Raw genomic sequence first — 17517 nt, 5'->3', positions numbered from 1 at the left:
ATTTGGTTAATTCAGAAAACTTGAAGTCTCGCACTTAAAAACAAAAAAACCTTTCATTTCTGGCATGCCAGGTGGCACTGTTTTCATTAAGGATGATTCAGGGCTACTGGAAGTCAGTGTTTACACCGATTATAAATATTAACAGCTACCGGTTGGGACAGCACTGCAACACCAAAGAAGAACCGATGACAAGGACTGGCCGTAAAATTACGTCTTACATAATACTAAAGCAAGAGAAGATCTGGAAGAAGGCATTTGGGATTAACAGAGTGACAGGCATCACACACAAAAAAAAAAAAAAAAAAAAAAAAAAAGAAAGAAAAAGCGGGAGAAGAGAATTGCTCCCCCCAAACGGGGCGCTGGGAAAAGCCTCCTTCGTGCCGGGCGACAGCGGGCCGGGGGGCAGCCCAGCATGAGGTGGCGGCCCGCTCCCCGCCGGCGGGCTGGCGGACCCGAAGCCCCTCAGGAGGGCGAGAGCGACCCAGAGGGGGTCAAGTTCACAGGCAGAGGGGCGGCAACGGCAGCAGCCCCCACCCGCCGCCCGCCAGAACGACCGGCGCCGGGCGGGGCCCGAGGCAACCCCCGCTGCCGCCTTCTCCCTCAGCGCCGGCCTCGGCCGTTGCGGCGGCCGCACGCGCCCGGCACGGCGCGCCCCGCCCCGCCGAGCGCGCCCCGCGGCGGCGGCGGCCCCTCGAGGCAGCCCGGCGCGTTCCCGCCCGCCGCCGCCGCTCGCCGCCGGGCGGGACCATCTCTCCCCTCAGCGAGGGGGGGGGCGCGCTCCGCCCCGGCTCCCCGCCTGGCCCGCCTCCCCCCCGCGCCGCGCAGAGCGCCCCTCCGCCTGGCGAGCGGCGTGGTCACGCCCAGCGCAGGCATTAGCGCCCCCCGGTGCGGGGCGCGGGCGCCCGGGCATCCTCCGGCGCGGCGGCGGCAGCGGCGGCTCCTCCCCGGCACCTCGGAGCGCCGCGGGCGCGGAGCGGCTCTCGGCGCCAGCCCCGCGCGCTCCGCCGCCCCTCTCTGCGCCGCCGGACAACGCCATGAAGCCGGCGGTGCTGGAAGTAATGAGGATGAACCGGGTGTGCAGGATGGTCCTGGTCACTTCCGTGGGCTCCTTCATCCTCGTCATCTTCTATTTCCAAAGTATGTTGCACCCAGGTAGGGCACCGGCACCGCCGCACCGGCACCGCCACGGCATCGGCCCCGGCACCGGCCCCGCGGAGGGTGCCGCCCGGCTCGGCGCCGGCCCCGCTCCCCGCCGGCGCAGGTGGCGGGCGCCCCGGGAGCCTTCACCGGCTGCCGCCGGCCCCGGCTCTCGCTTCCCGGCGCCGCTGCGGCAGGCGCGGGGCTCGGCGGCGGCGGGCGCAGCGCCCCGCAGACCGGCCGGCAGCCCCGTCCCGGCCACCGCCCGGGGCAGCCGCGGGAAGATCGCCTCGCCCCCCGCAGGAGGGTTCCCGCGGGAGGGAGGAAAGTTGGCTTATTTTAAAATTTGATTATTATCCGCCTTCTGTCGCGCCTTTGGGGGGAAGAGGGACGGGGGCCGGCACCGGCCGGCGAGCCTGCCGCGGCGGAGAGCGGCGCCGGGACCTCCCGGCCCCCGCGGGTCCCTCCCTGCCGAGGGGGGCACCGCGGCCCCCCGCCACCCGCCGCCGGGGCTGCGGGCCCTCGGCTTCGCGGCTTGTCCCTTTCGGGGCTGCCAGGGCACCCGCGGCCGCCGGCGGGCAACTTCGTGCCGGCTCGCCCAAGTTGCCCGGGGCGGCAGGGGCGGCTGCCCGGCCCGGGCCGTCCCGTCCCTGCCCGCGGGGCGGGGGAGCCGGGCGGCCGCGGTGCTTGTGCCGGGCCCGGCCGTGCCGCCGGGTGCTCGGGCGGCCGAGGAGGCGAGGTGGTGCTCCCGGCCGGGCACGGGCGGCCGCACAGAGGCGGGCAGCGGGCTGGCACGCAGGGGCGTAACAAGCCCCGGTCCGAGCTCCGAGCGCCCTAACGCCGCTCGGCTTTTCCAGCTGAGAAGCGCAGCGGACGCTGGGGATGGAGCCGCGCTGCGGGGAGCGAGTGCTGGCTCCCGTGGAAGTCACTCGTGGGTCGGCTGCCGGGTCACGCCAAGGCGGGACGGGGCCACGGAAACTTCACGCCGTGTCTGCTGCACGCACGGATCCGTCGTGGGTTGCAGTGAGACTGCTTCGTGCAGCTTGGCTGTGAAATTTATCCAGCGTGGCAAAAAAAAAAAAAAAATTAATTTTGATCTGCCCGTCTGTCTCACTTTTTCCCCTTCCTGCCTGAGAAATGAGGTGGAAATTGCACTTGCGCTGTCTTTTTGGAGGGATCTGACAACTGAGCAAAAGAGCGAGGCTTGTAAAGAGGGAGCGATACGTCTTAGCAGACCGACAGCTGTAGCTGGCCGAGCGGCCACGCTTCTCGGCAGGAGAGCCTTCTCGGCCGTACCTGTAAATCTCGCCTACCAGCTCTCGAGTGTCGTGGCTACGGGCATAGCTGTAGCAAACAAGGGAATCGCAGCTTGGTAAAAAGAAAAAGGACACTCAGTTTGGCCCTTTCCTTCCCTTCTTGCGGCTACCAAACCATACTTGGTGAAAAATGTTTTTTCCGTGAAGTTTTTGGAATCCAAAGGTTGAGGCTTAGCGCGCTGATAGGATTAGGAATCAGTAGATTTGCTGTTCTGTGGTGAAGCCGAGTCCCGTTTGGTGTTTTTCTATCAGCTGTCTGCTCCTCCGAAGTTGGTATCATTTGCTTGATGGATGTGTTCTTGTATGGTGCCCATCTGTGTTAATACCTGCCAACTCCTTGGAAAAATTAACATATTTTTTCTTTCCTGCTGTGTCTGCTCCGTGCTTGCTGGTTTCACAAGGAGCGCTCAGCCCATAGCAGACCTGGGGAAGGCTCTGTTTCAGGGCTTCAAGGCACCATGCAGAACTGTTGGTTGTCACGCAGCTTCACCAATTTAGCAAAATTATATTTTCGTTAGTTGCATTCCACAGGTAATATAGTTTGCATGCATACTCAGAAAATTGGGCCAAGCGGTATTTTTTTTTCCCCTTGTTTCAGATGAATTATACTGCTGGAACACAAACTCAGCATGTAGTAAGTGAGAGAGATTAAATATTCTGTGAATTTTTGAATGTAGAAAAACCGCCTTTCAAGAATCCTCAATATGCTCTATAGCTAACTGCTGGAGATTATGGCTTTATAGTCGTGCTATTGTGAAACTATAAATAGGTCGAGATTTTAGTACAATTCAAAGGATTTACCGTAAACTCTGAGGAGAGAATGCGATGCTGTGAAATCACCGGGAGGATAATCTGCACCCATTTTCTGTTTGACACATATTTAGGTTGTTAGCGTGAGTGGAGCAGATCTGGAAATATATGCGATCACAACCTGTCCATCTTTATTGTACCTTTTTGATCATAACTGATTCTGCTTTTTTCGTGGGCTGTTTCTGTAGTGGAAACTGCTAGAAATCTATCCAACTCCTCTAGACCCATATAGAGCGTGGTTGTTCAGTTTACGTGCAGTTTGTAAAGCTCGAGCAGCTCTTTTCACCGAGTACCTATTCTGGAATTCTGTGTGTTACCATCTTGGTGGTGGAAGTGACAGATTAATGTAGAGTTCTTGAAGGGGCAGGAGAGAGGGAGGTAGTAGACCTGCCAATGTGATATACATCAGGTAGCGGATCATTTTGAGGCATTATATACTTATTTTAAGATCCGTCAGTAGCCCTTCTTGATGTATGTGTAAACTCACTGGAGCTGAACCCTGGGCAGAGCGCACGTCGGGTGGGATGAGGCTCAAAGTATTATAAGAGCTTTCAAAATCTTGGCCGATGACCCTTTTTCTTGTGGAGAGTGTTCTGAGTTTTGGCTGGTCTCTGCTGGAGTACGTGTCTTAGGACGGCTACCGGGGGGAGCTGCCTCTCATACCCTGGCTCACTACCTGTCACTGTTGTTGGTAGCTCGCAGCGTTCTGTAAGATAGGCACTTTGCAATCAGAATTAGCTGAAAAATTCCCACCCAAACCTTCTGGATGGAAAATAAGCTTAAGTTCTTTGCAAGAAGTGTCAGCTCCTTGTTTAAAATCTGGCAATTTCTTCACCCACCAAGTTCTCTTGGTGAATTTCAGGAGGCTTCTTCTCTGCCTACAGAGCTTTCCAAACAATTTTAGGTGTGACAGAAGGGGAAGGATGCTCGGAGGCTATCAAATGATGAGTCCAACCCCCCTCAGGGACAAGGCAGCTCTTCATCTGTTAGATGGGCATTTTCCGTTTTAGGAGTTCTGAGTGTGGATCTCTTGCTAGAAATGTTAGAAAAACAAATTTCTGCTGAGAGTTTGTTTTTTCTTTGGGATAAATAAATAGGAAAATGACATAGTTAACAGAAGCCTTTCTTAAAAACTGACAAACAAAAAAAAAACCCCTCACAACAAAAACACACCCGAAGCCTGAAGCGGGAAGGTGAGCTTAGCCTTCTCTTTGTGAAATAATGTGATGTTGTGTCCCTTGGGCTGTATCTCAAATAACAGCATATTGGAAGGAGAGAGGTGCTTTTTGCTCCTTGTTCTTTTTGGCTCCATACCTGTTCTTTGTTGGGAAGCTGGTAGTAAACGTGCTGTCCGGTTAATGCACCTTTGCATTGCCTGAATTTTGGCCGAGATTGCCGATGTGCTGGGGAACCCACCCTCCCAAATTAGGTTCCCCGACCAGTTGTTGGTGGGGGAAGGTGAACAGTGCTGCTCTCTGGTGCTCAGGAGCACTGTAAGGAAAACTTCGGAGATGATCCTGGCTTTTGTGACTTACCTGCGCGTTTGGGGGACTGTTTGCTCCTGAGGGAGGAAACGGCAGCAGGGACTTCGCTGTGTTTTCTTGTTGCCTGTCTAGCCTTTTCTGAAAATGAAAAATCATGCTGCAATGTTTGCTATAGCTGGATAGAGATTTTCCCTGTATCTCCGCTCAGAATATTTCCCCCCTTCACTCTCCTGCTATGTGCTATCTGCATAACCGAGTGCAACCTGATTACTGCTCCATGCTCACGGCTCTTCTGTCTGCGTACAACGGGTCAGTCTTGGGGTTTTATATGACAGCCCATTATAGTTGTGTCTGCTGCCTTTCCTGTGAAATCAGTTCGCTCACTAGTCCTTAGCCTGCCTACGCTTTGCCAGATGTGTTTGCTTTCTTCTGTAGACGTCCCAGCTGCAGTGAGGGGGGTGACTCTGTCGGTAAGAGCAGGCAGGAGCTGCTCTGCTGGGCTGGGGTCAGACTGGCCATGTGCTGGCATCCTTCAAGATGAAAAATTCCACATAAAGGTAGAATAATTAATACTGTCTTTATCTTACCTGAGACAGGTTTATGAAACTAACTTATTCTAAACATGATATTATTTTTTTTCCCCCCACTGTAGACCAGAATGTTTTTGCTCTGTTTTTCATCTTCTATTTTAGACTTCTACTGTTCTCCTGTGGATGCTAACAAAGGATAGATCCTCAGACTTGCCTCCTGTCCGTGATCTTCTCAGTTACGCATGCAGCACTGTATGACTGATAGCTGCTTACAGAAGACTGATTCTACCTTTGCTCAAATGTCAGAACAGCTCAGATCACATGAGATTTTTTTTTTCCTTATGTCTGAAGACAAGCTCACCGTTGGTTTTGATGGAAGATTCTGTTTGAAAATCAATGCAGCAGTCTCCCATCTTGCAGTTGATCCTTGCTTTCTCCCCTGATTATAAAGGGGAATGAGATCTGCAAAGCAGTGGGTGCGTGGCATTCCTTTGATGGATTCCGTATACTGGTTTTAAATTATTCTGTTTGGGATACTGAGAAATGGAGTTCATTTGACAGCCACAAGAATCTGGCCCTCATTTAATTGCATGCAATGAAATCCATCCTCCAGTCGCAGGCAGAAACCCTGCCGTGCGCCTGCGAGGGGGCTGTGCTGTATCCTTTTGTCGGTGTCCTTATAAGCTTTTCATTGATTTCCATGGGACTGCATCATCAGTGTGAGCAAACTTACTCCGGTCCCTCTTCTCAAAGGTACTGGTAGTCTGGACCTGCTTTAAGTTGAGAGTTAAACTGCTCTTTGAAAGTCTTCAGAGTTAGTGAATATTAAACTTATTAGCAGGGCATCTTTTTCTGTCTCGGTACATGAGTGTAGCTTTTTGCAACAGCTGCTTGCTGACCTTAAGAAATAAAAGTGTCTGTTCCTGAATGTAGTCAAGCAAAAATTACCTGGCACTGTCAACAGTAATGTTGTAATAAATTTTAATTTATCAGAGTGCTTATTGCTCCACAGTTACCATTTCTACAATGTAGATTATTATTATAAGATTTTAATTTTTTTTTGTTACTGTGAATCAATATTGGGAAACTGTGTGCTGACTTCCATAGCATTAACAGTCTGTATTCAGAGATGTGAAAGTGTCATGACTTGGCTAAAGTCTAACTTTTTCTGAGATAAAGTCAATGTGAATGGAAGCTTTCTTTTTCCTTTAGGAATAAGCATACAGAGCAGAAATGCTCAGTGCTTTTTGTGAACAAATGTGTACAGTTCACCGAGTGCAACTAGTATGTCCATTTTATTTCTCTACAGGGTGAGCATATTTCTGAATTCTTAAATTGTTTCCATTACTTTTTAGAAGTGACAGGTAGTTTATCTTATATTGTACCATATAGCTAACTCTAAAAGTGGTTCAGAGAATTGGAAGAAATTAGATCCATGTTACTTTTCCCAAAGCCCGCACTACTGTATTTTGTTTGACTCTGTTGCCAGACGTACTGTATCGAATCCAGCCTGACAAAGCTGCTGCAGTTGTCCTTGTGTGAATGTCATTTCAGCCCAGTTTTTTTTTTTTTTTTTTTTCCTCTCAAGCCTTTTGGGCTGATGCATATGTATTATGTATCAACTCTAAGGTGATCCTGAGGGAGTTAAGGACAGGGTTGCGGGACGCAAGGGTTTGAATCTGATGTTTTTTTCTTGCAGTTTGTTCATGTCGTTCAAGGCAAATGTTTGAGTTCTGTGTGTGACTTATCTAAGTGTCAATGTATATCAAATCAGGTGTGGATGTGTGGGTGAAGGGCCCAGTTCAAATCCGTAAAAAGAGCAGGAGTTTTCCCCTTTACATTAAGGAAATAAAATTAAATTCAGGAATTTTGTATTTGTGTAGACCTTGCGTGTCTGGGATAAACACGAAGAGTTGTCTGTGGTGGGTCATCTAGATTGAGCAGCCACCTACTATATTACAAGGATAACGTTTCAAAGCACGTTTGTGTTTTGTTGGATGTTCTTGTTCCCTGTGGAGCCCATTCGTGTAAGATCTTTGCGGACAAGGTAGGTATTTGTCCTTACAGTTGCAATTCAAACTGTAGTGTTCGGTTAATTCCTCCTTATTTCTGTTTCAGTATTCAAGTTATAGATAGCGTCCTTTTGTTGTGGGCAGAATGCTTGCGTGTGACAAAGCGGTGTTTCTGGCACAAGCCTCATGCTCTAACTAGAAGATGAGACCACCAGAGACTACAGCGAACCAATGAGAGAATTCAGTTCCTAATTATCTCTGGCTCATGCCTCCAGACAGAGGGATTTTCTTGGATTCCAATTTTGTGAATGTAATCAGTGGAGGATGCAGAGTGTTCCCCTTTCATGTAATTGTTTGGCACCTGAAACTAAGGTTTTATGAATAAATCAAAATTCTACCGCATATATGTCTTGGGCTCTGTGTCGCTTCTCTTGCATAATTTTGTTATCCCCCATTTTTCATTTAATGCCAGATCAATAAATGTAGCTTGTTGGCTTGCCCTCTTCACATACTCCTTAATAAGGAGTTAGTTGTTGGTGAAATTGTCTGGAGTAGATCCATTCCCTCCTGTCAAACTGAAGTCGTAGGTTTTCAAATGAATGGCCCCTGTTAGATTTCAGCTCCCTCCCCACTGTCGTCTTGGGCTGTCACACCAGCTGTAGCATCGCTGGGAAGTACCTAATGAAAGGCAGCCAGTGCTCAAATAATGTGCACTTATGTATAAGGAGTAAGCGCACGGAAGGTGCTGACCGTCCCGTGGCGGTGTACGTCCTCTGCTCTGCCCCGTCTGCGATGCCCCGTTCAGTCCCTGGGGGCTGGTGGGGAGCCCATTGCAGAGGACGTGGGAATTGCAGATGTGTCTGCGGGAGCTGGCTTGTTTTACCTGTTCCACTCTATGAACTTAAAGAGGGTTGAAAAGTGTTGTGCTGGCAAGTCTTGGAGAGCTAGAGCAGATGACAGGATCCTCATTTCTGTGAAGTGCTAACAGGGCTTTGACTAAACAGCGAAGTATAAATAGGTGCAGCACAAGCATTTGTTAATTTGCAGCAAACAAACTTTGTGTCAGTGCGAGTCAGGGAAGCTTCCCTGTATTAAGGAAATTTCTCTGCCTTATGTATTTGACATTTAAATACGCAGTTTGTTATTATTTTAAACTAATACGCTCTTTTTGGCTGTTTTTTACACCTTGCCCAATGTTGGCAATGAAAGGAAATGACAGCTTTGCTTTTGGCCTTATTAATTTTACACGTTAGAAATGAGGTCCAAAATGAGGCATTAACGTTTAGCTTGTAAGCATCAGAAGGGGGTGTTATTTAAAAGAAATAAAATTAGATGTCTGCCACTGGAAACTTTGGAGTACAATGTCATTAAAGCATACTGACTGACATTGAGGCTGGATTTGGAAACTTAATATTTCAGTTTTTTTTCCTCCTGACAAATTTGAATCTCTGGATTAAAAAAGCTGAGCATGAGCACTTATAAAATGCTGACTTAAAAAAAGAGGGCTGCGGACACAAACGCGTGTGCACGCACACGTACACCCACCCATTTTCTCTCCCCATACAAAATCTGTAGTTGGCGGCCCAAGGAATCTAAATGCATTGATTTCTGAAGTGCAAACCCTTTTTTCCGAACAAGGCTGCAGTAAGGAATATGAAGTTTTTTGTTATTAAAAGAAATCCCAGAAGTGCCAAGGGCTCCACGTAGGTGCCTTTGTTATTTTACTAATTGAAACATATAGTCAGTGTGGTTTCTCATTTCTGCTATTTCTTCTCAACTTATACAGTGTTTGGAAACATCCAGCTTGAGAGAAGTAATGATTTTATGAATTCTTTCCAGGCTGTGGAAAAACAGGAATTTTTATGGGGGTATATCAACTTAAACAGTACGAGTGCATCTTCAAGGTAGCCTTCATCTTGTTTGTGCTAGGCTGTAGACACTGAAGGATGACTCTGCATCCGTAACTATCAATCACTGCTGCAATGGCTTCACACTCCTATGAAAAAACTTAAAAGAAGGTGCTGGGGGAAATGGAAAATACAAACAATGCAATCGAGCAGAATTTCTCATGGCGCTGTGATTCCAGGGGTTCGGGAGATGGTAACTCTATCCAACAAATGGCATAAAGGGAGATGGACCACACCATGGAAAAACAGGTGTGAAATGATCACAGCCTGTAAATGTCTGCTTGTAATTTTGCAGTGAGAAGTAGCCTGGATTTCAAGGATGTGAGTAAAGTGATCTGCACGTGGTTTTGCAGAATCCAGCCCCTCTTCTCTAGTAGGTGAAAGAGGAGGATATGGTCCTTCTCAGATGTGCTTGGTCTGCAAAGGAACTGCTGCTGCCGCTGCTTTAAACGTTGTCTCAGGCTAAAAGATGCCATCCTTAGTAATCTTAATAGCAAAAGATTGCGTCTTTTTATGCCGCTTTGCTGGGTGGTGGGAGACGATGGTTTTTAATTGCAGAGTCCACACATAATAATCCACAAGGAATAAAAGGCTTTGTTGGGTTTCAATCCACTTCTCAAACCCATTGTACTCTGTAAAAAGCAGAGAACTGTGTTTTTTTTTTTTTTCTAGTTTGTTGTACTTTAAAAGCCAACACTTTCATGTTTAAGACGTTCTGACAATAGAAGATACGTTTTGTAAACGGTAAAAAGGTGGGTTTCAGGACGCTCAGTAATGCCTTCTGAAGTCACTTAACAAATGACATACTTTGCAGCTAGTCATTTTCATGCTTTTTTGGCTGATAAATGATTATATAAGGGGGTCAAATAAAATGGATAACTTGTAGGGATTTTTGGATTAGGGAAGGTAGACATATAATTAATGAGGTGGTTATAATTGGATCCCACGGATGATCTCTACTGTAATACCTTGTGTTAAAACAAAGAGCTTTAGGTAGTTAAAATCCTTTTAAAGACTATTTGCATTATTGTGCTTTAAAGTTGGTTGGTATGCCGGCAGAACAAAAATGTCTGTATTATCTGAAGTGACCTGACACGGAATAGCACATTCTGCACCCACACTGGTGGGTACCAGGAGCTGAACGTGTCCTTTTAGTAATCTGTATTTTTACAGCCTGTGTTGGAAGTGAGAGCGGAGAATTTATAGTAACTGAGGAGGAGGGAAGTAACACTTTTTAAACACTTGGTGATTAATAAAATGTGTCAGTTGGGGTCATAAATATAAAACTGATAAAGCCTGTCTTGATTATGTATTTTGGTCTTGATTAGCTTCTAAAATATATTTGAGTTTCCAGATGGGGATAAGCGCTTTATCTTTGGAGTTAAATGTGTGTATGCATGCACATAATTATGAAGTTGATGTAACTGCTAATCATAGAATCATTTAGGTTGGAAAAGACCTTTAAGATTATCAAGTCCAACCATTAACCTAGCACGGCCAAGTCCACCACTAAACCATGTCCCTAAGCATCACGTCTACCCGCCTTTTAAATACCTGCAGGGATGGAGACTCAACTACTTTCCTGGGCAGCCTGTTCCAGTGCTTGACAACCCTTTTGATGAAGAAGTTTTTCCTAATATCCAATCTAAACCTCCCCTGGCGCAGCTTGAGGCCATTTCCTCTTGTCCTAACACCTGTTACTTGCGAGAAGAGATTGACCCCCACCTCGCTACAGCCTCCTTTCAGGTAGTTGTAGAGAGCAATAAGGTCTCCCCTCAGCCTCCTTTTCTCCAAACTAAACAACCCCAGCTGCCTCAGCCGCTCCTCATAAGACTTGTGCTCTAGACCCTTCACCAGCTTTGTTGTCCTTCTTTGGCTGCGCTCCAACCTCAATGTCCTCCTTGTAGCGAGGGGCCTGAATCAAGTGGGACAAATACATCAGAGAATCAGGGTGGATACTCACATGCATACTCTGCCTCCCAGGGACTGCCGTGTTCCACTCTCTTGGTTTAGTGATTGCTGCAAGATCAGTCAGCTGGACATTGTGCAAAGTTCCTGCTACCCTTGCATTGTCAATCCTGTGGACCATGCTCGCTGATCTCTGCCTCTCCACCTTCCTTCTTCTCTGCCCAAACCAGAGTTGGTGGTCCTTTGTGGCAAGTTCAGGGAAGCTCAAATAGGATGAACACGGCTGCCTGCTAGGCTGTTGGGTTTGGGGTTTTGTTTTGGGCAAGCCATAAGATTTTATGACTTTTTCTGAAAGGAGTACATTGATGAGTGGTTTGAATATGCTGCTGGTTTAATTGCATGAGGTCTGCATGATTGACAGAAGGAGTCAATGGTCGCTTTTCAGTTGATTTTAGTGAGCACTGGGTCAAGTCTACTGTGCCAGAGCAGAGGCTTTTTGAATTGCATAAAGGGCACACATCCCCTGTGGTGGGAGAAATATAGGATTGCAGTCTCGAGTGGAACTCTGAACTATTTCTCCCCTGTAAATCTGGGTCAGCTCCATTGACTTGGTTATATCAATTCTGGATCGAAGCTACTATAACGAAAAGCAGAATTTGTCCCTCTGTGTCTTCCTACAGAGCAACATACAATAGAATAACAGCTTTGCTTTTCTGCTTTCTCCCTTATTTGTCCTTCACAGAGTACTTGTGCATTCAAGTGAATGGTAGCTTTTTTCCCATAGTGATACATGCCTGAAGTATTGAAGGGGGTGCTGTCTATTTTCATTAGTTTCAGTGGAAATGACATTGACAGATAAGCTATATGTAACCCTTAGCATGCAGGCCATCAATATGATCGAAGTCTTCTGGTTCTGCTGTAGAGCTTCTCTATCCCACGCAGAAAAGGCTATTAATATTTCTGGTGTGACAGCAAAAGTGTAATTGCATTAAAGAAAACACTGGGAAAAAGTTGGGGCTTCTGGAGCTGTTAACTATTTTGAGATAAATTGAGATACTAAGTGAGCTGAAATGGATAAGACAGACATGGTTTAATTAAAATTGTCTTCATTTTGGCTGTCTTGATCCAGCTTGTTTTTTTTTTTTTTTTTTTTTTTTCCCCAGAACACATCAGTGTTTCTGGTGGGTATTTCCCCATTCTGTTTCCTAAATGCTTTTCTTGAAATCTTCCAGAGCAGAGAAAGGAGAATTTTTGCAGAGGATGCCGGGACAGTTTGCAAAACAAAAATATACACGGGGCTATTGTGTCCGAATGATTAGTAATGCACAAAGCCTATACATCAGTATAATGTCAGTGACTTACAGCCTCATCTATCTCAAGAATGCTGTAGCCAGCGTGGTAACATGTTACTGTGAGAACTCTTTATGCAACTAGAAATGCATCTCATTCCCTTCAGTGTGGCTGGGCACTGAGGGAAACAGGCCATAATTCTTGCATGTCCAAACTAACTTGGGTTGTTTCCCATTGCCAATCTTTACATAGACTTTTTTCCCCTTTGTTTTAGTTTTCTTTGTACTCTTTAGACCTTTTGCTAGTTTCTACATTCATTGGGATGTGATGCGACCAAGAGAGATTTATTTCATGCTCCCTTTCCAGCTGTGAAGGGATCTCTTGTCATCAGATTGTACCTCAACTGCTCTTACCTCGCTAGAACGGTTTATGCCTGGTGTACTGCTCCAGCGCTGTGGGAGCCTGGAAACACTGCTGAATGTCAAGCAACATGTGTTGGTATTGGTTAATGGCAAGTCTGTGCTTTGCTGCTATCTGCTGCAGTTGAAAGCTTTCACTAGCAGCAAGTTAGGAGCAATATTTCTGGAAATCTTTGAGAGTTTGCGCCCGAGTCTACTTCTGTGATGGTAATGCTGTGCTTTCATCAGAAGGCTTAAAAATGTTCCATAAAGTAGGTCCTGCTTTCTTTTTCACTCTACAGCTAGGACAACTGAGGCATGGACAGGAAGGGTATGTGCGCAGGGATTTGGTTAGTCGTTTCCCACCAGGTTAGTGGCACGCACATTCAGCAATAAACCTTGAGGGGTAGGATGGTTTTGTGGAGCCTGACACTTGCATGATCTGAGGGTTGTAACCCCTTTAGGGTTGGAATAGATCGTAGTGAGAGCTAGGTGTCAGGCACAGCCAAAGTCCCAGCGCTCAGCCCAAGGGACACCACTGCAGCCCCATCCAGGTATGCTCTAGGCTTGTGAGGATGGCTGTTGTGGACAGTCTTGTATGTCCTTTGTGGTGCTCCTGCCAGGAAAATCCTCCTGTTGCAGATACATGGGGCTTTGATAGCTCCTCCTGAGCTCTCCTGTACAAGGTGTTGCCTCCATGGGACCATGAGTTGTGGCCCAGGTCATGCGAGTCTTGATGCGAAGCTGCAGATATCCTCTGCTTGGCTGTACTACAGAGCAGAGACATAAACAGTTCTTGCTTCTAATTTTTCACTGTGTTTTGCCTCTATGTTTAGGTTTCTAAAGTGCAAATCTTTCCTTATATGCCCTGACAGGTGCTGAATGGCCTTTCTTTTCTGGATCAGAAGTTGAAGACATACTTGAAGGAAAAACATCAAAGGCCCTCGCTAGCTCTTGGGAAGTAATTCTAGTTAGTGGCTTCTAATACTTCAGCGTTGTGCGCCCAGCTTGAAGCCAGGCTGCATAAATGGAGCTTGGAAGCAAGCAGCAAAACATCCTCCTTTTCAAGTTGAGTACGGCAAAGTTTGCTGCGTAGGAACATTTGACATCTTCGGTGCTTCCGTCACTTGAGAGATGTAGTCACTGATGAGGAGCATGGTGTTGCCTAATGGAAGAGGGACGCTGCAGCTCAGGAAACGGGGGTTCTCCTGCTGGTTCTTTCCTGTCCCGTGCAGACAGTATTTCAGCTACCTTATTCTTCAGCTGCCCTCTTCCTTGTACTATTTAAGCAACAGGCAGCCATTTCTTTGTCTGGAAAGGTTATCCTCTATGTAGTGTTCAATACAGAGAAGTGGTTGTCCGGGTGCTAGTGTCATGACAATGCTATTATGTACATGTCTGTTGAGATGTCACGTTATGGTTTGGATGTAGACAAACTGAGATGGAGGCCATGCCTGTGCTTAGAAATCTCTTTTCTGGAATAGCAAGCCTGTTTTACTTGAGATAGCATTGTGATTGGACTGCTTTTGCCAGTAACAGATGTACTAGATTGATGGTCAATGCAGGCGACAAAAAGGCCTGCCTCTTCCCTTTTTGTTTTCTTTTGCCTTTGTGCCCAGGTCTGCTAGAGATTTTGCTGGCAAATCTAAGTTTGAGGGGGTGGGGCGGGGGAGGGAGAGAGAAGAGCAAATGCAATAAAACCATACCCTTTCTAGGGTCTTCCTGTGTCAGCAAAGGTCTTAAGTCTCGATCAAGGCTGATGTGCATGATCCATCCTGGGTTTTTACTTACACAGCCGTGATTGACATATCTGTAAATTAAAATATTGCCTCCCTGTAAAATATATTGTCCTTGCACTTTGCTTATTCTTATTTCATTGCAGTTTTAAGGTCAAAGTTCCTATCACTTTTCAAAAAGGTAACATCAGTGATCTGTGTGAGGGGCTGCAGCTGCTGGCTGATGCTCGCCCAGATCCTTCCCTTTTAGACTTCCGTGTTCTCTGTGGTGGCTGTGGGACATTGCTGGTGTTCATTCCTTGAAAAAGAAATCTCTGGTATAGCATTTCATGAATGTGTGTGCTACTGCTCAGAACGGCCTCAGATTTAAATCTAGCATCTTTTTCTGTTCCTGTGGAGGTCTGGGGCATCAGAAGTAATGCTTCATGCAATGCTGTTCAAGGTGGGGAAACTGATGCTACTTAACATGTTTGAAAGGGTATTTTCTACCTCAGTCTTGGAAATGTAAACAAAAAACTTCCCTTCTATCTTGCTGAACATGTGTGACTGTTCCCCACAAATGCACAGGACTAACAGCTGTAGTCTATGAGCTGCAGTGAGGCATTATGAAGAGCCAGACCTTCTGTCAGCGCTGCAAGACATCTAGGAATACTTTTCTTCCTGTCTTTTCCCTCCCCTGCTGATCTGTACGTCTCTGTCCCCCCCCACAGTCAAACAAGCGTAGCCAAAAATGTACCTGCGTCTGTGAAATTCTGGGGTTTGTTTGCTTCTTGCTCGTCTGTCAGAGATTAGTTTTGCATTGAATTATGAAAAATACTGCTCTGCCACAAGTTGTGGCTGGTACTAGATTGCCAGCAAAATACATCTGCGTATGCACGTTCAGGAGAGGGGCTACTTTAAAACTTCAATTATAGCCTAAAAATACATATGGAGTCTTTTTTTCACATTTAACTTCCTTGCTGGAAATAGCAGGGTTGTGTCATGTTTGTCATCTTTTCTAGCTGTAGGCAGTTTTAAGCACAGCATAGTTATATAGCAAACTGGAAAAACATACACCCATCATCCTCAAGTGAAGGCATGTAGAAACGGCACTACGGCCGCATCAAATACTATGTACGTAGAATTAAAGGAGCTGATTTTTGGGCAGACAACCAGTGTTCATGTGTTTAGCTTGTGTAGTAGCCCTTTCAGTCCCATCTGTTCTGTGCCCTTTGGGAAGTGGGTTTGCCATTTTTTAACAAGGGAAGACATTGTCAAGTTCAGGGAATAAGACTTGGATTTTATTTTACTTGCTGCTTTCTTCGTCTCTTAGGGAGAAGAGGTTGACCCCAGGAAGGAAGGAAGCTTTGTCTTCCTGGGCTGTCAATACAATTGTCACTACAATACAAGGTCGGGAGGTCAAAATTGCAAGTTAAGCCCTTATGACTCGAATGCATCTCACTTTCTCATATGCAAGTGAAGCACCTGTAAGGGGTCATGCTGTGAATGAGCATGATGTGAGAACCCCATGTATGTGTTTCTGCATCCATGGCTAAAGTATGTCTGGGACTTCTTGTTAAGGACTTTCATCCAGAACAGAGGGTGCAAAGTTTAGAGTACATATTCAAGTGGACCATAGCAATTAGCTGGCGGAAGGAGGGGGCGGTTGGTTCCTGCTTTGCTTTAATCTCTGTCCTTGCTCTTCTGCAGCACCGCTCTACCTTTGTGGCTCTGCTGAAGCAGAGTCCTGTGGCAGGCACGCCACAGACCAGATCTTGAGGGCAGGAGCCTGTCGTGCCTGACGTGCAATGGCAACACCAACACATGTAATAGAGCTGCTCTGAACCTGTCCGGTTCAACGTAGGTAGAACCAGCACAACAGAATAGCAAGTTATTGCTGGAAACAGTTGCTGGCTACCAAAGCTGGTAATTGACGGATTTATTCAAAGTCAAGTGTGAGCCTGTGCTTGGCCCCAGTTACCACTTCACTTCTGAATTGCTTTGAAATGGGCTTCTGTGCAGATACAGGCTTCATGGGAGCTCCAAGGTGCGTATGGAGAGAATGCTCTCACTTTCATTACTACTGAAGTAAGGATATGTACGTCCCTGTCTGCGGCACAAGTGAGCTCAGTGTATGTTGTCCGCGGCTTCCTGCTTGTGTTCTTCACTGCCTATCTCATCCTGCCTTATACCAACACCATAAGCTTGTGCTAGGTGAGTTGGTCAGCTGGCCTCCTTCCTAGGACAGGCAGATGTGCTGCTTTGTAGGGAGTTAGGGTGAACTGCCACTATGGGCAGTGTGGACTCACAGCATCTGTGTCAGGATGAGCTGTGCCCCAGCACTGTTCTTGGACAGTGCTGCTAACACTGGTGTCTGTGGGTAATCTGCTTCATTGAGAGACTAGGTTGCAGTAAAATGGCCAAATCCGTAAAAAAAAAATTAACCTCCTTCCTAGCAACTGTCCACAACCATCCAGGAAGCTGTTGGAGGAGCTGGGAGTTGACCCTCTGTCACCAGGACCATCTCTTCCCTCCCAACTTGCGCATCCCTGTTCTGCTGACGTTGCCCAGAGACATGGTCATTCAGTAGTAAACCTGGAGCTCCGTAGGTTGAACAGCCCCTAAGTGGATTGCCTTGTACTGTGGTGTGTGATTAAACCAGAAGCAGGAATCATTAATAGTGTCTGGTACTTTCTACCTCTTTTATTGTTTGGGTCCAGAAGATTTTTACTTCCTGGTCAGAAAGTCAATGTGTTCCTTGCAAGCTTTTACTGCAACTTTGCTTCAGTTTATCCGTTTTTCTTTTAACATGGGGGAATATAGGTGTCAGGGAGCGGCAGGAGTGGGGCTTCCCACGAGGGGCGATGAGATGGGAGTTGAGGGTGAGCCCAGGGTGGGGAGTGCTCTCAATGGCGGGGTGCAGCCCCATAGCACCCAAGCAGGGTTGTGACAGGCTCTGGCCATGGTCCGAAGTAGGGTGAGGTAACAAGTTGAAAGTATGTTCACCCAG

The 17517-nt window shown here is 47.1% G+C and overlaps 1 protein-coding gene across 2 annotated transcripts in view; it reads left to right on the top strand.

Moving 5' to 3' along the window:
- Nucleotides 1-913: 913 nt before the first annotated feature.
- CHST11 (carbohydrate sulfotransferase 11) overlaps nucleotides 914-17517 on the top strand; it is a 171952-nt gene continuing 155348 nt past the window's right edge. Inside the window, exon 1 of one of the 2 annotated variants that reach the window (XM_087766448.1) lies at nucleotides 914-1137. In XM_087766448.1, the coding sequence (XP_087622574.1) occupies nucleotides 1035-1137 (103 nt within the window). In that variant the 5' untranslated portion in view covers nucleotides 914-1034. Of the gene's footprint in view, nucleotides 1153-17517 lie in introns of both variants that reach the window. The other variant, XM_087766447.1, reaches the window with a different exon arrangement.

The sequence above is a fragment of the Nipponia nippon genome, unplaced genomic scaffold (genome assembly GCF_047370975.1).
Source record: "Nipponia nippon isolate SJK-2023a ecotype South Korea unplaced genomic scaffold, ASM4737097v1 scaffold_3, whole genome shotgun sequence".
NCBI classification, from domain to species: domain Eukaryota; kingdom Metazoa; phylum Chordata; class Aves; order Pelecaniformes; family Threskiornithidae; genus Nipponia; species Nipponia nippon.
The sequence above is the reverse complement of the archived record's forward strand: the minus strand, read 5'-3'. Positions and strand labels throughout refer to the sequence as shown.